Genomic DNA, 23,852 nt, shown 5'->3' with positions numbered 1-23,852 from the left:
CCCGCCGGCAGGCGCCACGCGGGAGCGCCGAGCTATTCCACCGGCCGCCCTGCGGGCGTGCCGCTCCGCCGCGTCGGCCGAGCGATGCGCTCTGCCGCTCTGCTGAGCGGGCCTGTGCCGGCTCCGCGGGCCGAGCGAGGGGTGAGCGGGACCGGGACGGGAGCGGGAATGGGAACGGGAACGGGAATGGAGCGGGAATGGGAATGGAGCGGGAATGGGAATGGAGCGGGAATGGGAATGGGAATGGAGCGGGAATGGATCCGGAACGGGGCTCCTGTGCCGCCGTCCCCTCACAGATGCGGGGCTCGGAGCTCCGCGCTGAGCCGCTGGGCCGGAGCGGGGCCGCGGGCGCTCCCCTCACGTTGCCCCCCGGTGTCAGGAACAGTGTCGCATTCACCCTCGTGTGCCACGCACTGCCGGGGCTTAAGCGGCATGGAGGTGAATTGAGGTCGCAATTACCAAAAGTGTTTGTTGGCGTTTGTTCTTTCCCTTTAAAGGCAGCTGTGAAGTGTTGCAGGCAGCCCTTGGTTTTTACAGCTTACCCTAAAGCATCCAAAGCCAGGACTAAAGAAATTCATGGAATAAATCGCTTTTCCGTGCTGCGGAGGTGCAGGATTCCTGGGCAGGGTACTCCTGAGCAACATTGGGGGTTGCAGGTGTAACAGTGGCTGGCATGGAGATAAATCCCATCCCTTGGCACACAAGAACTAGGGGAGAATCAAATATTGCTTACAGGAGCTAAGCCCGAAGGAAAATCAGGTGGTTCATTAGTGCTGTGGAATTCTCTGCTGGATTTATTCCCACAATGGACTCGTTAAACCTTTGGTCTGAACGGTTGTGGTTATCCTTATGTGCCTCCTGAAATTTCCGAGATGCCCAGTAAGGGTGAGCACCTCACTGGGATTCTCTCTTCTTCCAAAAAAAATGCTGAGATCACAACATTTTGGCCAAAATAAAAAAAAAGAAAATCGTTCTTTTCTAAAGTTCTGGGCAGAGAGAATGACAGGAAACCAAATTAACCATAAAAAAAAAGAAGAAAAAAAGAAAAAAAGCATTATGAGATTTCTCACAGGAACATGAGAAGGGAAATAAATCTTTTCACAAGGAAATAAATCTTTTCACAAAAACATAAGTTCTGTATTGAGAAGGGAAATAAATCTTTATTTTGTAAATCTTATTTATCTTATAAATCTTATTTTTTTTTTCTCCCCGTGATTTTAACACACTGATTCTTTAGTCACTGCCATTTTAGGAGGAATTCCCATTTTAAATTTGCCTTCATGCGTCTGAGCTCCACCCTCCTTCATTCAGTAAAGATTAGCGTGCCGTGTACTTTATCCAAGAGAAAACTGGGCAAAACCTCAGCATTTCCTTGTCAGAACTCGAGTTCAGGTTTTCTAGGAAAAACCTGACAAATGTAGCAGCTTTTCCTGCAGCCAGCACTCTTTTTGGGTTGGCCTTCTGCTTCTCTTGTGCCTGTGATGGAAAACAAACGTGCATCCCAAGTTTTCGAGGCTGACAAAAATTCCAGTTGCTCTAAACCCGCTGCCGTTCAATCTCAGCTGAGTGCTTTGTGGCTTCTAATCTTTTCTTTTCGCCTCTCTGTGGTGAATTTCAGGTTTGCCCAGCATGGTTTCCCTGGCCGAGAAGGACAGAGCGGTGGTTCAGCTCTTGCTCGACGCTGGCACGTGCCCACGATGCGTTCTCAGGTTCTGCTGCGTGGGGTCACAGCTGCTCTACAGGCGCCCGCTGCAGGTTTGGCCTTTGCTGGGCTCTTGGCCTGAAGGGAAAAGGAGTTATCTGAAACTGTGCTCGTGCCTTTAACGGGGAGGAAATTTACCTGAAATTGCAGAATTGGTAGGGGGATGCAACTGCGGAATTGCAGGGCAAAGGTTGAGGATAAATCAGAGAAATCTCCCTTTGTGGGGTTTCACCCCCGAATTGGGGTGACCCCAAAAGATGGAAAAGTCCCTCCTCCAACCCGTGCCTTCGAAGAAAGACTCATTAGTCTTCTGTTGTCTGTTCTCAAGGTAGTTTATTGTTGGTTTTCTAAAAGATTCTTCTCCTGAGCTGCTGTGGCCCGTTCAGCAGCTCAGACAAAGGCACTCTGCCCTCCCAGGGGCTGCTGCCATCTTTTATATCATACATTACATGCTACATGTTTATACCTTTTCCCCAATACCTACTATCTATATTGAATGGCGACTTTCTACTCTAAACCAATCTGTGAGTGCCAGTATCACCAAAGACATGGAGGCTGGGAAGGAGAAAGAAAGAGGACAGGGCACACCCAAATCCCTCCATCTTAGAACCCCTGACCCCCATGGACAAAACTTGGACCCTGCGTACAAGGCTTAAAACCCCCCTGTACAGCACTCAAAAACCCTTCCTTTCACTTCGTGATTATCTCTACTATGCTATCTAACTTGTGTGTGTGGCTTGTAATTCTTCATACAGAGTTGGTGATTTGCTCCACGGGCTAAGATCGAAACCCCACGTGTGTCTTTGGCTGCATGCCAGGGTCTCAGAGCCCCCTGCCAGCGGCTCTGGCCATCCAGGACACCCAGAGGAGAGTCCTGGGTTCCGACACCCCTTAGCTTGCTCTAACCCCCCTGTCTCTATGCTGTGTGTCTGCTGGTGTCTGTCTTGATTGTTTTACCTTTGCTCAAGTTTAGACTCGATGTCACCCTGATTTTTTAAGACTTTGCTAAGCCTTCTGGTGTTTGCATTTTTGTAACAAACTTTCTCACACACAGTTCTGTAAACAACTTATGTTTTGCGTTCTTTCATGGAGGAGGAGAGAATTGATGGACTCTTGGTCTGTCCAGTGTCATTGGAGAGGTGGCACTGTCACCCTCCAATCCACTGTCACTTTTGGAAAACTATAAATGTTGGAGTCAGAAAATAAAGGTCCCTCTTTTTTGTTCACCTGGAGAGCAGCAGTGTCCGTGTCGTCTTTTCGTGTCGTATTACGACAACTCTCCACAATTCATTTTTAACATCCTTCTCCCCCACCTTTTTTCCATTTTTTCTCAATTATTTGAGGAGCCTTCATTCATTGTGCTGGTTGTTTATCCTTTTGCATCTCTACCTGGTTTTCCTCTGAGTTGCAACAGCACAGTAACTGCTGTCTTCCTCACTGAAATCCTTTTCATGGATCCTTCTTCCTGAACTGTGTCTTGTCTCTCATCCTGCCAGGAATCAGAGGCGTGCAGGTAATTGTTAATTCTTGAAGGCTTCTCTCCTGATACAGAGCTCTTACTGTGTGTTTAATTTCACCCCCACTGTATCTGCTCTCTTTTTATTATAGTGGCCAGCTCTCTTCCTGTTGAGTTCAAGGAATTAAGGAGTTGAAGGAATTAAATTCTAACACAATCTAAATGACAAGAAAGCACGAGGATGTCTCTTTTCATAGAATAGTGATGGGGCAAAGATAAAAGTGTTTCTGCAAGCCAGGTCTGGAAAACGTTTTCATTCTTGGATCATAAACAAGTCTATCCAGCAATATTTCCTCTGGAAATTTCTATTCTGAGAGAATTTGCAGCTTGGAGCTGTTGAATTGTGTATTGAAGGTGTCTTTGGCATAAATCCCATGTTGTTAGTGACATACACAGAGCCTTAACTGGGGCAGCACTGCCATGTGGAATTGTGTTTGTCAAAGAGCACCAAACAACCGGGGTGTGCTTCCTCTCTTTGTGTCAGGACCTGATGAAGGATCTGCAGGAATTTCTGAAGAGCAGCCGGGAAGAGGAAGACACAGCCTGTCTGGATGTGGCTGACCCACCTTGTAAGAGAATCAGGCTTGAGCACAGCAGGGAGGAAGGTGCTGATGACCTGAACCACAACGGGGCTGTCCCGCAGCTTCCCTCGGCTGGCCCTGGCAATACTGCCCTGGAGAGCTCTGCTGGGAAGGTTTGCAACGTGTGTTTGGGAATCCTCCAGGAGTTCTGCGAGGCTGACTTTGTTAAAAAGGTACATTTTTCACCTTTTGGGGTACTTTTTTTGGAGTTTGTGTATGCTGGGGCCTACAGGATAGAGCTGGTGACTGAAAACACTGCACAGTGTTTTTGTTGTTTCTTCAAAAGAAATGTTTTCTCTTTTTTTTTTTTTTGAAAGAGACCAGACAACAAACCAAAACGGTTGCCTGTTTTGAAGATTTGAAATGTAGGTGTCAGAATCCTGCTCCACCCTGCTCCTGGGCAGTGTTTGTGCAGCTGGGGAGTTGCATCTGTGGTGGCACCAAATTTTGCCCAGGCTTTGTCACAGTGGCACTTTTTTTTTAAAAAACCAGCAGTGCAGGTGCAATGGAATGACTGCAGGGAGCACACTTTCCTAAGGAAAGGACTAACAGCTGTGTGGTTACAGGGATTTAGGAAATGACCTGAGGTTCAGCTTTCAAGGAAAACCTCAGCGGAACTCTGAGGAACTCTTCACTTTTTATGTGACAGGAAAATGAGGAGTCATCAAGTGCTGTTCTCTGAACCACATGTTCCTAATAACAGCGTGAGCCTGTCTTTATGAAGTACCACAGGGGATGAAAACGTTCTGGTGATGCAAGAGGTTGTGGATAATAGAGAAAATGTGAGTTAGGAGAGAGCGTTGCAAATGCCATCTCTAAGCAATTGTACTGCTCGTGTGTGCAATATCATCTAGATATTTCTAGCTGAAATACCATCTGGAAAACTCACACTGGCATCTGAGATGTTTAACAGAGTTTTGATTGAAAAGGGTTTGATTTAATGGCAGGAATGTACCAAAAAGGGGACTAGACAGAAAGCATAATACATAGTTTCTGTTGTTGCAGAACATAATTGTTTCATTTTTGTTTCCATGGGCAGAATATGTATCTGTTTACAGAATCCCTGCTAAGATTTGTTGCAGAGCTACTCTCTTCCGTAGCAGTGGAAAATCTGACAGCACTGGTTAAGGCACCACAAAACCTACTTATTTGGTACAGAAATTTCCTTCTCTGACATGCTGATTTCACCTAAAATTTCAATATAAAATTGATCCTGGCCTTAAAAGAGTGAGTTTGGTTGTTTCATAGCAGCAAGGATACTGGCGATTAGTAACTTTTTTTAACAGGACAGAAAAGCTTGTATTTCAGTAAGGTGTTAGTGATTACTCAGGTTTGTATGTTGGGCATCTCTCTGAGTGTGTGTTAACATGAGTTCACAGAGATCATTCTAGAACAAAAATTATCAGCTCAGTCCCATTGCTGTGGTTGGATATTAAGGATATTTCATGTCCTTCTCTTACAGGTGTGCCAAAAAGTTAATTCCGCTGACTACCAGTTCACCAGTTTTGTCTTTTCTGTGTCACTACCCCCACAGCTGTCTGTCAGGGAGGTAAGCAACTTAAATAATAACTTAAATACATATTTAAGAAAGTAACTGTGGAATGTATGTGCTGGAGGTGGTTTGATTTTTAATTGTCATTGTTTAAAAAACCCAAAAGCCCATGCTGGAAGTGAAGTCTGCTCTCCCTTTCCTTCTGGATGAGCATTATTGTAATTAATAAAGGGCCTGAGTCACTTCAGGTTTCAGTTAGCCCAGGAGTTACTTTCCATCTGAAGACCTAAAGGAGTTTGTTGAAACCCTCAGCGAATTGTTCCCTTTGGTGCAGATGCCAGCCCTGCTTTGTGGATCTTCTCAGAGACAGAGCTGCCCAGTTGGTCCCTTTCCAGGGATAAAGGAGAATTGGTAGTGCAAAATGCAAATGAAGGAATTTGAGGATGAACTCTTGAAGTGTCAGCATTTTAAATGATGGGAAAATACTCTTCACTGTGAGATATTTTGCAATCTCCCTCTGCTTTCTGATATAAAATGATACAAAAGTACTGTTCTAAAAGTGATGCAAAAGCGGTGCTTTAAAGGGCAGAGGTTAATCTGTACAGGAGATGCCTGCAGTGGCTGAGATGTGGTGGAAGCTGCAGTGAACATGGCAGAAAGAGGCGTGGATGGTGCTGGATTTCTGTGTAGAGCTGTGGTGAGGTCTCCTCTGCTCCCACACAGTGTGGTAAATCACCTGCTGCGCGTGTGCTGGTGATTTGTGCTGTTAGCTGTGGCATCTTGGGCAAGGGCCACTGTCACAGCTAACAAGTATTCCGCTCCTAAATCCTCTGCAGCGTAAGATTCTCTCCTTCCCATCTTAAATTGGGCATAGCTGGGGTGTTTGATTGTCCTTTCTGGCTGGCTGAACCTCCCCGGTTCCCACTTTGGGTTTTGATGCCTCCAAAAGATGAGGTGTGGCAAAAAGCACTTTCGGGCTAGGTGAGTGTTGGGATGCCTGTGATGCTCTGGCAAACCCCAAACATAGGTGAGACTTTACCGAGTTTTAGTCCAGCTTTAAGCCTGCTGCAAGCTGAGCTGATGCAGCAGCTGATGTTTGCAGGAAGCTCGGTAGAGGGTGGTGTTGCATTGCGCTTCAGCTCAGGGATGTCCTCACTGCCCGGGGCTCGTGTTCCAGCAAAGCCGCACTGCTGGGGACAGCCAGGGCAGTCAGAGCTGTTCCGTGGGCCCACAGATCAATAGATGGAGTGAAATGAGTGAGTAGGAAGCTCCAAAACTGGGTCTGTTCCCTTAGGAAGCACTTTTGGTTCGGCTAGGAGAAGGTTTGGATTGGGAAGTTCCTGCTGTCCCTTCTGCTCCATCCCTCCTGTCTTGTCAAATGCTGAAGCAGCTGTTTGCTCCAGCTGCAGGGGTGAAAAGGGGGGATAGTGGAGGAAGAACTTTAAAAGTCATGGAGCTTTGGGAAGAGCTTTAAAAATCATGGAGCTTTATTTACCTACTTTTTAAGTTTATCACTTAAAAAAAAAAAAAAAGGTGAGAACCTGTTTTACAGCCAGTGAAGAGCAGCAGCACAGTATGTAAAAATGTCTGAAAATAGCAAAATCAGGTATCAGAATATCTCAACATGCTTTGTGCTGAAAAGAGGTCGTTTGTTAAATTCTGCTTTTAATTCTTTGACCTGCTGTGTACAAGAACATGTGGAATCCTATCACGAAAGAACACCCAAAGGCAGCCTCTGGTGTGACACACAGATTTTTAACAAAAAAAAAAAAAATCAGAAACTGCCTCTCAGTATTACCTTCATCTCATTTAATTATGACACTTGTCATCCTGCCAAGCCTAAAATGTACGAGGGGAGCTGGAGAAGAGCAGGACATAAAATCTACATTTGCATAGTGTTTGTATCTGTGACGCGAGGAAGCAATTGCCTCCTTCCACAAGTAGGAGATTTGATTGGAATAAATCATAAATACAGGAGTCCCAAGTTTCTGTCAGACAGCTCTATTAGGATGTGAGCTGAGTGGTGCCCTTCAGAAGGGTGGCTGCTGGCTCTGCCTGGGCTCTCAGTCGTGATCCATCATCCCGGTGCTTGCTGCAAGGACATTGATGCAAATAACATCTGTAGTCATTACTCCCTGTAGGGCTGCCTGTGCCTCATCCTGGAATTCCCCATCTCCAAGCTCTTTGCTGATGCACCGAGACAATGCCGGGGCTGGGGTTGCACCTGGTATTTCAGCTGTTGCCACTGTGCTCCCTCAGATAGCACCAGAATAACATCCTGCAGCTCCTAATCAATACAGTGCCTGGGCCGGCGTGTTCCAGAGATGTGTTTGCTGCTGAGCATTGCCCTGCAGGCTTCAGCTCTGTAATGAGCATTTTTCATTTTCAAACCACTTCGCAAACATGAAGTAATTAGGAGGTAGAGGGATCTGATCCCCTGCTCCACGTTCAGCTGGGAGAGAGTGCAGGGGTTTGGCTGGCTTGGTGGTTGAATGTGATTTGGAATTTGGGATCTTTTGGCTTCTCTGCTTGCAGTACCCTCATCTATTGTTTCCCCTTAATTGAAGAGGAAAAGTAATTTCTTTAATTCTCTTTCAACTTGGAAGTCAAGAGAGAAAGGAGATGAAATTTGACCTGTGCTCTCATTTTAGCACAGCTACTCCCATGCAGAAGTTTTGTCTATTTTGTAGTTTTATCCCAAGAAAACAGGGAAGAGGGGTGTGATGAGCCTCCCCCTGAGTCCCAAACATCCCAAACCCGCAAGTGCTCTAAATCAAGGCGTGAGAGAGGTTTCTTTGTAAATTGGCATTTGTCAAATGCAGCTTCCTAGGCCCAGTTCTGCGGCTGTCACATCCTGTAGTTCAGAGCCACGTTCAAGGAATTTCAATTGAAGCTATTTTTATTTATGATTTTATCTGGGTTATTATGCAAACAGGATTACAGTATACTTCAAGTGAAGCAGCCTTACTCATACTGTCTTCAAATACAGGGTAATGAATCACAGTGGGTTTGAGCAAGCAGCATTTCATCACTACAACTGCATTTGTTTTGTTCAGCAGTGTGAGGGTTTGTGTATCATGGATCTAACAAAGTTCATAGCCTCTCTCCACCATCCCTCTGCCCTCTTAATTTCCAGCACTGTTTTTAGGGTTATTCCCTCATTCTTTTAGGTGTACCAAATGAAGGGTAATAGACTTATTTTGTTGATTGAGTTCCTTATCAGCATGGAAAAGGATCTGTGATGTGGTTCCTTCTGATAGCCCTGTGATCCTGAAGATTGAGAGCTGCTTTCAAACCTCTTCCTCAGAATTATTTCCTTGACAATGCGCAGTGATTCTTTCAGCAGAGTTTGGGGGAGGTTATTCTTTAATATGAGAAATAAAAGGTGGGGAAGGGCTTTAAAAACCTACAGCCTACAGACTGAAAACTGTTTCATCGTGGTGGATTCAAATCAAATAATTTGGTTTTTGGAGCTTGTCTTCAGTGAGGAGGGTGACACAGGCTGAATTAGTTGAGTGCTTTCCTGGCAGTCCTAGTGTATGTTTTTAGCAGAGGAGAACTGAAACTGTTGTTGTTCTTCATTGTAGGAAGTTCTGAGGGGAGTTTTTCCCTCTTTACTAATTGTTAGTGAACTTGAGCATTTGTACTGAAAGTTCCCTCTGATTTCTAGAATTATTCCTTCTGTTCCTCCCCTTTTCCATATTTAGCCTCTTCACCTAAACTAAGTGGTGTGTTTTAAATAAGGGGGCAATTCTGTGATTACCAACTGAGACCAAATATATTTTTAATTCCATTTTTTTATAATGGATGATAGCTGAATTTGGGGTTTTATTAATTTATGCCAATCAGTTTTCAATCCCATTCATTTAGACACTTTTTCTTTCTTTTTATTTCTACATGGAAGATAACTGATGACTTAGAGTCTTTTTGTAGTTACAGTATTAATAGCAAGTTTCAAAGTGTTCAATGATGCCTCTTTTCTTTTTTTTTTTTTAAACCCAGATAGGATTTGATGTGAAGAACAAAGTGGTATCTTAGAAATAGGATTTGATGTGAAGAGCAAAGTGATGTCTTAGAAATAAAAACTCACAGCAATTCCATCTTTCCACTTCTGAAGCAAAAGCTAAACTCCTAATCCTTTTTTTTTTTTTTTTTTGGTCAGGAATTTTAAAAACACTTCTCCCTTTGCAAAGGGTCTCTCAGATTGTTGGGAGTTCTGAGCCTTAATTTCACTTGCTTTTGTTTTTTCCTCTCTTTTCCCTGGGCATGGCTGGTGACCTGCAGCGTGCTGCCTGGCTGGGGGTGAAGCAGCAGATGAGGTGAGCCATTGCTTTTGCTGTCTGTCTGTCTGTCTGACAAGAACTCTTCCCACGGACACCATTTCTCTACATGAATGTTGATTTATAGTCCCATTTACCTGATGCTTACAAAGAATAAGGTGGCAGCTGGGTTTTGTGTGTTCTGGTTTTTCTTTTTTACCTGGTTTGACCTTACTTGGGGTTTCTTACCTCTTTTGCTCTCTAAGCTCCCAAACGAGTGGTTTGAAATGCCTCTCTCCCTTCCCCAGCTTTTCCCTGGGCAGCCTCTGGAAAGACTCTTGCAACTTTTGATCTCCCATCAGTTTCCTCAGCGCACAGAAAAAAAAAAAAAAGAATCCGTTTGACTTGCCAGGAGCTACTTAAATTCCTCTTGAGTTATTGTGTGTCATGTATCTATTTTTGACAGACCCCTGTGTAAGTTATTATTTCTTTGTGATTCAGAAATCTGGGCCTTCCCTTGGCAAAGGATGACATCGTTCAGCTGAAGGAAGCTTATAAGTGGATTATTCATCCCCAGCTGTCAGAAGAGTTGGGTGTTCCTGCTGATGGAAAGGTCTTGTATAAAAACAGAACACTTTTGTCTGTGTTTCTTCTCTTTTTTTTTTCATACGGGTCTGTGTGTGTGTATTTATAGACTTTTGCACATGGTGGGGAAATAAAAATGTATCCTTTTTTCCTCATTAAGAGAGAAACAAGATGAGTGCCTCCTAAATTCACTGTAGGGAAGAGCAGGGGGGAAGTTGTTTTTAACCAGAGCTCTCCAAGTGGGAGTCCTGAGGGGCCTAATGTTCATTTTTGTGCACACAGATCATTGCATCTTCTGAAACCACCACAGGCTTGTGCTAAATCTCCTGTGTGCCATCCTCCTTTTGTTCATGAGACTTTTCCAGTTGTCTCCTGTTCCAGGATCCCTGTTTTGCAGAGGCTGAGGAATGCTCACACATTCCTTCCCTGCTCTGCTGTCAGTGCCAGCACTTGTTCAGGTTCTGTGGATAAAATAAATGTCTGAAATGTACTGGAAGAGCAAAGACTGGTCCTTGTTCACTCTAATGAGCACTAGAAATGGGCTTGCTGGGACCTGCAATATCCCAAAGTAGGCAGTAGAAATGTTTCTTTCAAACTGTTTTCAACTTGCAGATTCTTGTTAATATCCTTAAAGTCTTTCTGAAAGGCATTGACTGAACATGGCAATCGGGTGTTGCCAAATTCAGAAGCACCTTGAATTGTCTTGAATGTAAATTTTCTGCAGTCGTGGCTGGCTGTAGGTTTTACTTGTCACCAGCCATAGCACTGACCCCAGGACTACATTCCCTTAGTCTTCATGTTGATTTGTCACCTTCCATAATAATTACAGGCTGTGCTTTCCTGGGACTGCTGATTGAAAGCATCCCTTTTCTCTTAGTGAAGAAAAAAGCCACTCAGTTACTCTGAAGGTGATCCAGGAAGAAACAAGCTTCTTCCACACCGAGTTAGCAGAAGCTCCCCAGCACTTAGGCAGGAGCCACTCCAGACATCCCTGTACCACAAAAGTTGTTTTTCTAGTGCCCTTTATCTACAAGGCCCTTGAATATTAGCCGGTCTTTTCAACAGCCCTCCTGAGGTGTTCTGCTATCTGAGTAACAGAAGTAATGAGTGTTGTTTGCCCAAGGCCAGAGAGGGAATTGGGGGAAGAATTGAGATTACACTGGAGTTCCTGGGCTAGCTGTCAATCCACCAGGATGCGTTGCCTCTCTGTGCCCCAAGGCCATGCAGGCACTGCAAAGGAAGCCCCTAACAAAATTTTACAGTGGTGACTACTGCAGGGTTTTTATCTTTATGGCACTCCTGGGAGGGCTCAGGGGTTTAGTGACCGTAATAGGCTTTGAGCCTTGGCTGCCTGTGCCTCAGCCCTGCACCGGATGGGAGCAGTGCAGGTCACTCATGGCTCTGAAGTGCTCTCGTGTCATCCTCGGTGACTTCAGAAAGGGAAATGCTGCTCTGGCACACCTTGTGATGTCTTTAAACATGAATGAATGGGTTATTCTCTCTTTTGTCTCTGCTCTTTTCCTACAGCTGCAATATGGGTGCTTGAGAATATCCTCCCTGGTTGTTTAAAAAGCTCTTACCTCCTCCTTGTTCTTTTTTCTTTTTTTTTTTTTTTTAATTTAGAGTTTGTTTGAAGTCAGCGTGGTCTTTGCTCACCCAGAAACAGACGAGGAGTGCCATTTCCTGTAAGTTTTTCTACATGTAACAAAAGATCTTTATCTAAATGTTGTGCAACGTTGTTGGTTTGGATTTGTTACAGAGGACAATATGCAGTGTTTATAAACTAGAATGTGGCCTGCATCTAGATTTCCTCATATCCATGTGAAGCTGCAGAGCTTGAAGTTAAACCATCTCTGGTTAATTCTGCCAATAAAAAAAAAATCATCTGGAATTCTGATTTGAACTAGAAGGAGAGCATTCAGATAAGTTCTTCAATTTCAGCCCTCCTCAAAGCCTTTCCCTGTATAGTTTTTAAAACTTTGAACCATATAATTGCAGGTGGGGGAGTCTTTTGAGGTCATACCTAAGTTTTCCTGCTTCTGTAGGACACATGGACAGGAGGAAGGGCTTTGAAGTGAATTAATCCAGCATATCTGGTTGATGAAAACAGACAGAAATTCCCTGGCCACTGCACACAGCCCCTGGCCTGGCCCAGTAGGGCACCTGCTGCACACCAAGAAGCAAAACAGTTCTGTGAATTTAGCTGCCATTTAATCTGATTTCTCAAAATCTAGCTGTAGTATATTCTGGAAAATTAGGGTCACTCTTCCTGTTTGTTGATGCTTCCTGGAAAACCTAAAGTTTCACTCAGTTAATTTGCACCTACTGCAAGTGAAATCTTAGCAGGGAAGGAGGCTCAGCAGAGACGTCTCTGCTGAAACGTGAATTCATTTCTTGAGACTGCAGATTTCTCTTGCAGCCTCCATTTATGTCCTGATTTCTGGCAATTTGTGATCTTTGAGTGCTCAATCCACCACCCTCTTGGTTTTCCACAGCCACATCTTTTGTTTGTTTTGAGGTGGGGGATGAGGGAATGGAGGTTTGGGAAGGAACCAGTATTAGGAACAATTATTACCAGTGTTTGCTGAACATCTTTCCTTTGCAGCTTCTTCAAGACTGGGCAAAAGAGGGAGAAAATTGTAGGGCCAAATCACTGTTCTAAATAATGGTTGCTGCAATCCTGTAAAGAACTGAAGTGTTTCTGCACCCTTCATCCTTTTGTTCTAATTTATTTAATTTTACTTCCTTCCTCTGAAACCTCTTCATTGGTATTTTCTGCTCATCTTTCCATCCTTTTTTTCTGGCATTTCAGGAATATTGCTATTTAAATATTGCTGTTGAGCATGTTATGGTGCCAGTGCTAGCGCTCCAAGCAAAGCAGCTGTAGAGCTGAAAGCTGTGAAGAGGTTCCATTCCACTTTGCAATTACTCAGGTTTATTCCATGTGACCTGACAATATCCCTTTGTTTGCCTCCTCTTTGTAGCACACTTAAACAGCAATTAAGGTTTGAGACACTTTGTGGAGTAGCAGCACATCACCTAATTTAATTACACAGTAGTTCCTGAGGTGCCAAGGCATTCTGCCTTGTTAGTGGCTGGCTCTGGGCACGTTCTGAGGCAGTGCTTTGGTTTTCAGGGAAATGTGGTGAATTTGGGAATTATCACAGTGGCAGTGGCAGTGACAGTCATGGTTTCTGTGGAAGCAAAGCAGGACTTTGTCTCAGCCTGGGGAACTCCAGGTGTGCTTTTGGACTGGGTTTCCAAGCATGGCATCTGCAGTTTCTCACCTGTCCTCCACCCTCTCTGTGTGGAGGTGGGTGTGCTAAATGGTTTGATGTGGAAGATTGAATTGGCTCTTGTCAGTTCATATTTAAGGGTAAGGTGATCCTGAAATTTTGGAAGAGGGAGTTTGCATTGCTTTGGGTCGCAGACTGGCCGGGGAAGTTTGTGTAGAAACAGCAAAACCTGCTTCCGTAGAGTCTGAGGGATTAAAGAGGTGTTGAAAAGCTCCAGCAAGACATGATAACTTGGCTTGGAGGTCAGAAGCATCTCTGCCTGCATACACAGAAATCCAGAAATCATCTCTGCCTGCATACACAGAAATGCACTAATAGGAACAGCAGCTTCCTCTGCGCTGCTCAGAAAAAGTGTTTGTTTCACTGACTTGGCTTTCACTTTCATGAAACAGCCAATAGTTTCCTTTCAAACAGGCAAAGCACAGCTCGCGGTGAGCACCTGGGGTTACTTTTTCAGTGGGAAATTGAATTTTCCTCTCCAGAAGGGACAGTCTGAATCTCAGGTTTGCAGTGGGCGTTGTCTGAGAGCGGCAAGTACAGATTTCAGGGTGTCAGCGGGTCTTGCCTAGAACTTAAAATACCAATCATGCCCTTCATTGAGAAGGATTGGAAAGGACTGAAAGCTAAACTTGTGTGCTTTCCCATCCCATCTCAAATCTGAGACACGGTGTTGGTCAGAGCAGAAGAGCAGAGCTTTGTCCATGATTTCCCTGGATCAAGCAATGCACATCTGGCACCATTCGTGCTTTAGGATAAAGGGAATATGAAAATCTGCTCTGAGCTGAGCTGTGGAAGTGAGACACTGGATGCATGTGTACAAAAACCATTCACATGCTGTGCTTGTGAGTCTGTCTATTCCTTTCTCTGTCAGAGGAGCAGCTAATTTTCATTTCTGTGTTTAGAGCCACAGCCTGCCCAGACTGTTTCAAACCAGCGAAGAACAAACAGGTAAGATCTCCTCATTGTATTTCTGCTCTGGCATTCAGAATTTCACAGCAGCAGCCTACAACTTACCTGGCTATTCAGTCAGTGCTCGGTGTCTGCTCTTCTTCATCAAAAAGCTCTCTAGTTTCCAATTGCGTGAAAATAAAGTTGTGTCCTTTGTTCACTTCTCAATTCTCAGCTTAGGAAAACCAAGAGCTCGGTGCTTTTGTTTAGGTCGTTTGCTTTCCAGGCTGTCCAAAGGCCATCATTTTAGGAAGGTTCTCTGTAAATACCACCCTTAAGATCTAGGAATTCGATTGTCACGCATTAAAAGTAGCATAAAAGATGATCCTCGAGCTCTCTGTGGGTGAAGCAGTTCAGATAAGTCACATTGTGAAGATGAGGCTCGGCAGCCAAAAGGGAATGATCACACTGCAGTTTTCATGTGCTCTGATCTGAATGAAAGCCAGGCTACATGCAGGATGGTTTTATCCCGCCTGCCTCTGGAGGAGGGGGGAAAGAAAAGGGACCTTGCCACTTGCTGCAGACCCTGAGCACGCTCACAGCCGCTGATGGAAAAGGGGACACGCAAGGATAAAAAACCAGTCAGAGGGAAGCTGATACAAGCGGGACAGCTGGTGTGATCAGAGGGAGAAGAGTAACTCCTGTCAGAGGCCATTGCAAGGCCTTTGATTCTTTCTGGTGAAGAGTCTGCCAACATTTGGCAGAGGCAGAGTCTGGCCCAGGAATTCTGCTGACTCTACTCCACCTGACCAATAAGCACCGCTCCTTTTTTAGCAGGGTTGTATTGTAATAACTCACTGCTTGCTGCATTGCTGCCCTTTAAAAAGGGGGAAATCCCACATAAGGAGCTAAAGCAGCAGGGCCTGGCTGTTAAATCCACACAGGCAACAAAATGTAGGGGAATCTAAAGAAAAATACCAGCTCTGAAGAGCTGTCAGAGGTTTGTCCTCACAAAGAAGCTGGGCTTCAAGGGCTGTGTTAATCAGAGAAGTGGTGTAAAAACTGGCTTCTGAGGGGAAATTTCTGTGCTGTCTGTGTAGATAGTTATTTAAACCCGCTGCTGCTTTCAAGGCTTTCCTGCTCATCTGTTCTATGAGGAAGGGAAGTGCTGTTATCTCTGATTTATGCTTAGAAAGGAGAAAGAGCAGCTTTCCTGAAGACACCCAGGAACTCTTCAGAGCCGAGACTTGAACTGTCCCAAACAGTGACCCAGGGTTTTGCTGTTTGTTTGTTTGTCTGTTTTCCTAAATCCCCAATCCAGTTTGCAAAAAAGACACCATTAACTTGGACATTCAGCAGCCAGCCATCAGGGCAGTCCCAGGGCTGGAGCACATGCCTGGGAGAGGAGGCTGGGGAACCTGGGCTTCTTCAAGGTTCTTGGGGAAGGCTTTGGGGAGGATCCAGTTGATTCTCCTCCTGGTGCCAAAAGAGATTCCTGAGAGCAGGGAGCCGGGCTGGTCTGTGCAGAGCATGGTGGAGGGAGGAGGCACTGCAGGAATAGGTTGAAATGAGAAGTTCAGAGGAGAAGCAAGAAGAAAACATTTCACTTGAGGAACCTCAGAGTGGAGCAGGCTCCATCCCAGGTGGATTTCAAGACCTGACCGTGCTTGGTTAGAAGGTTCATTTAGAGACCTTCTCCTGTCCTCAGCCTTCCTTGAGCAGAATTCCACCTCAGCTGTTCCAACACTTTTCCTCCTGTCCTGGGAACTTAAATTCCCCTTGGAGTTACCCCAGCAGCAGCTGCCTGTGCACAGAGCTTGGCAGTCTGCTCCTGCTCCCCTGGCATTGCTGCTGTGCTGCAGCTTGGCAGGGGGGAGCTGCTTTATTCCCAAGGAGGAGCTGCCCGGCCCCACTGGTCAAAGCCCTCAGCTGGGAGAATCAATCCATTTTTGAGCTGCAGAAACAGATTCCTACTCAACAGACACAACTACCTGCCTGCTGTCACTGTCACCAAAGCTGGGCTTGGGTATATGTAACTCCTGAAAAAGCAGCTGCTTTGGGTTTCTGTTCATGGATTTAGGATTCTGGTTTTAAACTGTTTTGGAAATTAGGACCTGGGCTCCCAAGTGAGCGGTGACAGAACTGCACAGTGTAAGTTTCAGTGCTTTTTTCTTCCTCGGGCACATCCTTTCCTTGCTTTTCTTAGTTCTTGACTCATTTTTTTGTTTCACTGTGCAGTCTGTTTTCACCAGAATGGCAGTTATAAAAGCCCTGGAGAGGATAAAAGAAGAGGATTTTCTCAAGTAAGTGTATACTGAAACTATTTCTTAGTATTGTGCTTTTATATAGAATTAGGGAGGAGGGGAAAATGTCCAGTGGGTATGTCATGGTAGGGTGGCTTTAAAAGAACTTTTGATTGTTTAAATTCTGTTGGTTTACTGCTTAAAACATGTTTTCTTTCTGGCAATAGAAAATCACTCCTGTTCTTTTAATTGAAAGGATGATTTTGAGCTTTAGAGTTTGTAAGGTAAGCTTCCCTTTACAAGAAGTATTCCCATATTTCCAGCATGTTAGGAGTTGAGTTTTAAGAAAACACCAAGTGCTGTTAATATGGTAAAAAAATCACACACAGTGGGAAGCCAAAAACAGGCACTTTTTACTGCTCTGGTGATGCCCCATCATGTTCTGGTAGTGATAATGCTTTACTCTGTTTTCCCTCTTAATGCAGGCATTTTCCATGTCCCCCAAGCTCACCAAAGAACCTCTGTGATGCTCTGGAAATTCAGTGCAATAATGGGGCGGTTTTTGTGGCTGGTAAAGTGATCCATTTCTTTGCTGCTGTGTTGTCTTGAAGAGAACTTAGTGACACTGCCCTGGGACCCAGGGGATTCTTGCTGTTTGTTAATTCCTGTAATGAAGTGAAAGGAGCAAAGAAACAAATCCAGCTCTATCCAAGAGTGCTTTGAAAGGGGAAGAAATGATATTTGACCTCTGCTGAAGATAGCATTTTGTCAAAAGTTAGAAATTACAGATCCCCTCAGAACAATGGTTTGAGAAAGGCACCTCCACACCAGCAAGCTCCCAGCAGTGCTGCTCCCTTCCTTGGGTTTTGATTTGGATTCAGAGGTTTTCACCATCTGGATTTCTCTGCATATTATCCCATCCAAAACTGCAAATCTTAAATCTTAAAAAGGTTTGGGTGAGACAGGTAGTGCAGCAACAACTCAGGCAGTGCAACATCCCTGAGCTGAGATGATTGAACTTTTTTCATTATCTGCCTGCCAGAGGATCTGCCATTCTCCTAGTCCTTTGTATGAACAACTTCTTTAAATACATTAAATCTTTAAATACATTAAACTTCTTTAAATCAGCAAACTGATTGTTGCTAAAAAGAACCCAACCTTTAATTTAATTTAAATCCAACATACTGTGATGATAAAAATCCTGAATATAAAGAAATGGAAAATGAAAAAGTGCAAAAGTGAATGGCAGGGTAGTTGATGTTCTACATATAGCCATTCCTTATTTTGAATTCCTGATTAGACAGATGTACATTTTTGTGAATCCAAGATATCCAGTTTTTCCAAACACACTGCTTTATTTTAAGTTGCTTTATTGGAAAGTTTTTTGAGAATTCAAGAGCAAAACAGAGGGTTTGCTTTCTGCCTGTCATTTAATGCTGGTCTTGTCATGTTTAGTTTGTCATTTATAGTTTGTATCTTGCTCCAACAAAAAAAAAAAAAAAACAATCCAGGCAGGTGTTTAATTTTTGAAGAACTAAATCCAGAATAGAATTTATTAAGTACAGGGCAGATATTTTGCTTTAAATAAATGAGATGGGACCTTAATTTGTAAGCACAATGTTGTCCTCTTGACCTTACCTTTAGTGTTTACAACCCAACCTTTTTTAAGGATGATGGGGCTGTCAAACCAAGAAACACCTTCTGTTTTTTTTAAACCTACTCTTGTTCAGATCAGAAGTTAAAATTATTAGAACGGGGAGCTGAGAGGAAGAAAAAAAAAAGCAAAAAAGCAAACCTAATTCTCCTTTTTGTGTTTTATGGAAAGAGAATTTAGCAGTGTGAGGCTGTAATCTGAGTGATGAGTCATCCTACTTTCATTATTTGCCCCAGTAAAACTGTGTTACTCAGTTTCCCCATTTGTTTGTGTGGCTTTTTCTGCTGCTTCAACTGCAGAAAGGAAATATAGTTTGAGATAGGAAAATATGATAGGAAACCCCAAACCCCTGAGATGTCAGAGGCCCAAAGTAATGCACAGAGCTGCTCCGAGTTCCTTTTCTATTTGCAAGGTTTCAGGTTGAAAGCAGTTTAAGCAGGGGGTTGCTCCTTGGCCTTTATGAATTATTCCCTTGCTTTGGGAATGTTTTCAGTCCTTATCAAACCTGTCCATATAAAAGCTCCTATTGGTCATCCATGTCAGGCTTGTTCTTTTGTTATAGCCTGCCGTGGAGGTGCCACTAAAACATCACTGGGACCATCCAGAGATGCCAGTCCCTTTACCTGGCACCTTCTCAAGACTCCTGCCGCTCCTCCTAATTTATTATGGGCGCTTTTTACTCCTTGCATGGTGTCCCTTGCAGCGAGCCAAAGCACTTTAGTTTGGCTTTCCTTCCTTAAGCCTTCAGGCAGTGGCAGAACTGGCTTGGAGCCTGGGTTATGTCACACAGGAGGGTGCTACCTGGAGGCAGGACTGCAGCCACGGGCTCTCCAAGTCCACCCTAAGTGGCCGTCCTGGCTGCTGCCACTTCCCCGGACACGGCCACGTGTGATCCAGGGTGCTGGTGTACTGCTCCTGCCACAGAACAAGCTCAAGCCTTTATTTGCACAAATTAATATCCAGCAATTTATTTGCACAAAGCTCCCGGGGAGTTAAATGTGCCGGGCAAGAGTGCAGCTTTCACTGATGGCTGTGGAATGGTTAGAAGCACCATGGTTGTCTTTTTACAGGAAGATACAACAAATATTCCAGGAATTTACCTCAGACTCCCTGGATTATTGATGGGGAGAGGAAACTGGAATCTTCAGTGGAGGAATTAATTTCAGAGCATCTGATGGCAGAATTCAAGGCAGACAGTAAGTATTCAGGAGCTCTCCTACCATACGTATTTTTCATCACTACTAGAAGATTTTTTTTCTTGGTAGCTACCCACTTAATATGGAAGAATAATGAGAAAAAAGAAAAAGTTTCTTTATCCCTCTTGTTTCCTTCCAAGTTAAAGCTTGTAAACTTTATTTAGCTGTGATCTGGGAGTAATTAGATCCTTTTATCCTGCTAAAGTAGCTCCTCAGTGGATCTGATGATGCAGATATGTTGGTTTCATGTGGTAGTGTTTTTACTTAACCAAACTTCTTAACAATTGATAATTCGTAGAATGACGTGTACCAAGAAGGTTTTTGCCACAGGCATTTCATGGGCTCTGCCTGGCTTTTCTTTTGAGCCCCTCGTGTTTCTGACCTCAATTCATTCCTTTTCCTCAGTGCATGAAGCTCCACGAGCTAAATGCTCATCCAGGGATTGCCCAGGTGAAATAATCACTGCCCATCATTTGTCATCTAACAGATGTGGAATTAGAGACTGAGAAAAGGAAAAACTGCATTAAATATCAGTTTGAAAAAAAAACCCTGCTACTTCCCCCTCCTGTCCTCCCAATGGATAAATTAGTCTAGTTCTAGCAGTCTCATTCAGGCCAAGGAACTGGGAGAGCTCTTCATGAAACTTGGGAATAAATAGGAATTCCCACGGTTTGTGAAGAGCAGGCTCCAGTTTATAAAGTAGATTTGAAGTAGATTTTGCAAACAAGTTTAGAAAGAAAGTATTTCAACTTTTAAAAGCTGTAGCGAGAATTACAAAGGTGAAATAAAAGCTCACCTACTTTGTTCAAATCTGTTACAGGCTTTAACTTTAGTTCCTCTGGAAGAGAAGATGTGGATGTAAGGACACTAGGCAATGGTAAGGCTTGGGAGACCCCTTGTGAAACACAGAGATGAAATGGGTGTGTGGAGCTCCTCTGACAGATCCTGCTGCATGCCAAGTGTGTGACCAGGCACGCAGTGGAATTGTATCTCAGAAGCATTTTAGTGAAATTTAGATATTTATTCCCAAAGTCCAACAGCTCCATAAAGCCAGCTGGAAACAGGAGCCCTTTTTCAGTGGCCTTGACTGCATGGGAAGGCAGAGTTAGTTAAAAGTATTTTATTTTATTCACTCCCTGCTTTTAAGCCATTGATGTCAGACTGATTCCTCTCTTGTTTTCTGCCGGATCCTTCTAATTCCCTCACTGAGACTGTGTGAGAGAATTGTTTTCTTTTTGAACTTGAGCCCCTTCTAAAGGTCAGCTGCTTTCCAGCACACTGGAGCTGCTGTAGCCAAGGGAGGAGGGAAAGAAAAAGTAAAAATGAACACTTCTGCGTTTCAGTAGCTGTCTGATCTGTAGTGTGATTCTTGGCATGGCTTGTGCTGGGGGTTGTCCTGGCCCTGAGCACGGAGTTACAACTCTGGCAACAGATGTTGAGCTGAGGGAGTGGGATTTAACATTGCCGTGCACCTGGGCATTGCTGTAGGTGACAGAAAATAAGCTAATTAGCTTTTTTATCTTATTTTATTTTTTAATTAGCACAGACTTGTACAAGATGTCTTCTGGGAAGTCATCATTTGCACTTATTGCTGATACTGGGGTTTAGTAGCCAAAAAAATGTCCCTTGTTTCTTCCCTTGCCTCTGATGCTCCATCCCTCAGCCTGCCAGTCCTGTCCCTGTTTGTGTAGCAGCAGACAGACTTCACACCTTGCAGCCTTGCTGTGCAAATGCAGCATTAATTTGGAACAACGCGTTCCCGTGTTCTGTGCCCGCTGCCAGGAAGGCCCTTTGCGATGGAGCTGGTGAATCCCCGCCGGGTCCGTTTCACCGCCGAGGAGATGAGGAGGCTGCAGCAGGTAAATCACAGCCCCGAGGAGCACGTGCTGCCTCTCCAGCCCAGCAGCTCTGCTAACCGATTGCTTTCTTGGAATATCGCAGGCAATTAATGACTCTTCAGACAAAATACAGGTCCGAGATTTACAGCTTGTCACCAGGTCAGTGTTGTGCTCGCCAGCGAGGGGTTTCAGAGCTGGCAAGTGTTCTTGCTCACAGCCTTGTGTAACTATGCTTCTGTTAAGTGAGTAATTAATTTCTTTTGTTTAGAGAGGCAATTGGTCGTATGAAGGAAGGTGAGGAGGAGAAGACAAAGACCTACAGTGCCTTGATATGGACAGACAAAGCAATACAGAGAGAAGACATCGCGTTTCTCGATGACATCAAGGTAGCAGGAGCTCTTGTTGCTCATTTAAATAGTTCCTGTCCTGGTGCCCTAGGGGAGAGTTAAATACAGGCCATCCATGGGCCTGTCTCTCGCTCTGTCCTTGGCTTTTGTTCTGGTTTTGTTTTTTTTAATCGGGGTTTCTCTTGCTATAGGCACTTCCATACCACCCTTCCTTCCTTCAGCAGTCACTCCAGCAGGATGGGGGGTTTTGTCAGCAGAGACAACAAACCCTTGTGTAATGTTCACCTTCCAGGAGACCAAATCCTGGCAGAGGAGGAAATCTCCACCCCTTTGTTACCTTAGCCAGTGTCCAGTGTAAGTGAAAGGAGCAGAGGAGCTCTTTTGTTCTGCTCTAAAGCCGTTCTCCCCCAGCTGCAGCACTTTGGAGGTGGAAGCGTCCACGTCACAGTGCAAAGGGGCCTCAGGAAGGCTCAGCATGTGCAGGAACGAGAACTTTCTCCAGATGTCGGCCTGATGGAGAAGTGGGTTCAGTTTTTGGTGTGTTGCACCATTTCCTATAGGACTGGCCCGTGAGCTCATTCTCAAAGCCTTTACAGCTCAGGCAGACAACTGTTGGGAAGTTCTTCCTTAGCTTCCCTTGCTCCTGAGAAGTTGCCCTTCACACTGCTGCCTCTCCTTTGGGAAAGGGAGTTGGGAGTGAACTTTTGAAAAGATTCTTCTGAGATCTAATCTCATTTAAGGTTTTCCCCCCTCACTTTTATTTCTGGGGGTTGGCTGTAGTTTAGACAGAGCATTTTGTGGGTGGGATTTATTTTTTTTCTGATTGCCCCGAGGCTCTGAGTGAGCTGCTAAATCCTGGAGTCATTCCAGCAAAGGGCTATGGAGATTTCAAGGTTATTCCTCTGTATTTGTGATTCCATTAGTTTGTGTTCATGTGAGACCTCCTCTGGCCTCTGAGAGGGCTCTCCTTTTTCCTTTGATAAACTTGGAAAAAACCGGTCTTGCCTTGAGATTACTCAACTGCCAGAGCACGAGATGAAAGAGATGGGCCCGGTTAACAACGCACACGGTCCCTACAATCCACGCAGCCTCGGCACGTTTCCTTCCTCATGTTTTTGGTCCCTTCTTGCCCCAGGAGCTGAGGCTGGAGCAGAAGACCCCTCTGCGGGTGCTGCACCGGCGGCCGCTGGCCGTGCGCTGCCGGCTCATCCACACCATGAGGTGCGAGTACATCGACGAGCACCACTTCCGCCTGCGCCTCAGGACTCAGGCAGGAACGTATCCTCAGCTGCCCTGCCACCAGCCGGGGGCCAGGCAGCCTCCTGGAGCTGGGATAAGGGCAGGAACAGATCCTCAGCTGCCCTGCCACCAGCCAGGGACCAGGCAGCCTCCTGGAGCTGGGATAAGGGCAGGGATGGATCCTCAGCTGCCCTGCCACCAGGGCAGCCTCCTGGAGGGAACGATTGGGATAAGGGGAGGTTCCCTGTTCGGGTGGCTGCGGTGTTTTGAAACCCCTGCTCTCCTGCAGTGGTGTCGCTGCACAGTATTTGCTTTTAGGTCACAGTTTTGCATTATTAAGTTTTCATGAAGTATGTGGCATATAAAAAAGTGCTGGTTAAAATACACTTCAGCTTTTTCTAATTTAACTGAAAACTTTTCGCCTCCTCAATTTACCTTTTCCACGATATTTAATGCACTTCAGTGCAGACTGGAGATCGCTGATACTTACAAGTTACAGTTTTGTCACCACTCAGTTTGGAATGAAACAAAATAAAGGTCAGCAGTGCAGATTTTGGCACCAGTCAGAAGCCAGGAATCAGGGGCTGTACTAAAGAAAGGTATGGGCTCAACAGGATATTAACTAAGAAATTACTTAGGAGTAGAAAAAGCACTTTCCCCCCCCCACTTTTGATTTCTTTGGTGTGGAATCCACCTCTCCTTAGCCAGTGTTTTCCAGCTACATTAAAGAGTTTGTGCACGGAGACTTCGGGAGAACAAAGCCCAACATTGGGTCCCTTCTGAACAGAACTGCTGACATTCTGGAGCTGGACGTGGAAGTAAGTTGGTTGCTGTTTGTCTTTCCTGGAAATTACTGAGGGAGTTGCCCTGGTGAGACGCTTTCCATGGAATTGCTCTGAGTGCACCAACATTCCTTACCCCAGGATGCATTTCCTACTGCTGCTCCCCTTTGTAAAAGCGGCCCAGCAGAGAGTGATGCTGCCAGGCAGTAGCAGAAGGAGCTGTGATTCTCTTGG

The 23,852-nt window shown here is 44.8% G+C and overlaps 1 protein-coding gene across 3 annotated transcripts in view; it reads left to right on the top strand.

Moving 5' to 3' along the window:
- The window catches only part of PUS10 (pseudouridine synthase 10), a 28,987-nt gene that overhangs the window by 2,430 nt on the left and 2,705 nt on the right, over nt 1-23,852 (top strand). Inside the window, exons 1-17 of one of the 3 annotated variants that reach the window (XM_038131600.1) lie at nt 16-141; nt 1,619-1,755; nt 3,703-3,972; nt 5,262-5,348; nt 9,576-9,610; nt 10,052-10,163; nt 11,759-11,820; nt 14,334-14,379; nt 16,558-16,622; nt 17,048-17,133; nt 19,287-19,412; nt 20,233-20,289; nt 21,195-21,271; nt 21,354-21,409; nt 21,519-21,636; nt 22,733-22,875; nt 23,555-23,654. In XM_038131600.1, the coding sequence (XP_037987528.1) occupies nt 1,630-1,755; nt 3,703-3,972; nt 5,262-5,348; nt 9,576-9,610; nt 10,052-10,163; nt 11,759-11,820; nt 14,334-14,379; nt 16,558-16,622; nt 17,048-17,133; nt 19,287-19,412; nt 20,233-20,289; nt 21,195-21,271; nt 21,354-21,409; nt 21,519-21,636; nt 22,733-22,875; nt 23,555-23,654 (1,566 nt within the window). In that variant the 5' untranslated portion in view covers nt 16-141; nt 1,619-1,629. Of the gene's footprint in view, nt 1-15; nt 142-1,618; nt 1,756-3,702; nt 3,973-5,261; nt 5,349-9,575; nt 9,611-10,051; nt 10,164-11,758; nt 11,821-14,333; nt 14,380-16,557; nt 16,623-17,047; nt 17,134-19,286; nt 19,413-20,232; nt 20,290-21,194; nt 21,272-21,353; nt 21,410-21,518; nt 21,637-21,788; nt 22,876-23,554; nt 23,655-23,852 lie in introns of those variants that run through there. The other 2 variants (XM_038131601.1, XM_038131602.1) reach the window with 2 other exon arrangements.

Source organism: Motacilla alba, chromosome 3 (genome assembly GCF_015832195.1).
Source record: "Motacilla alba alba isolate MOTALB_02 chromosome 3, Motacilla_alba_V1.0_pri, whole genome shotgun sequence".
Lineage (NCBI taxonomy): Eukaryota > Metazoa > Chordata > Aves > Passeriformes > Motacillidae > Motacilla > Motacilla alba.
The sequence above is the reverse complement of the archived record's forward strand: the minus strand, read 5'-3'. Positions and strand labels throughout refer to the sequence as shown.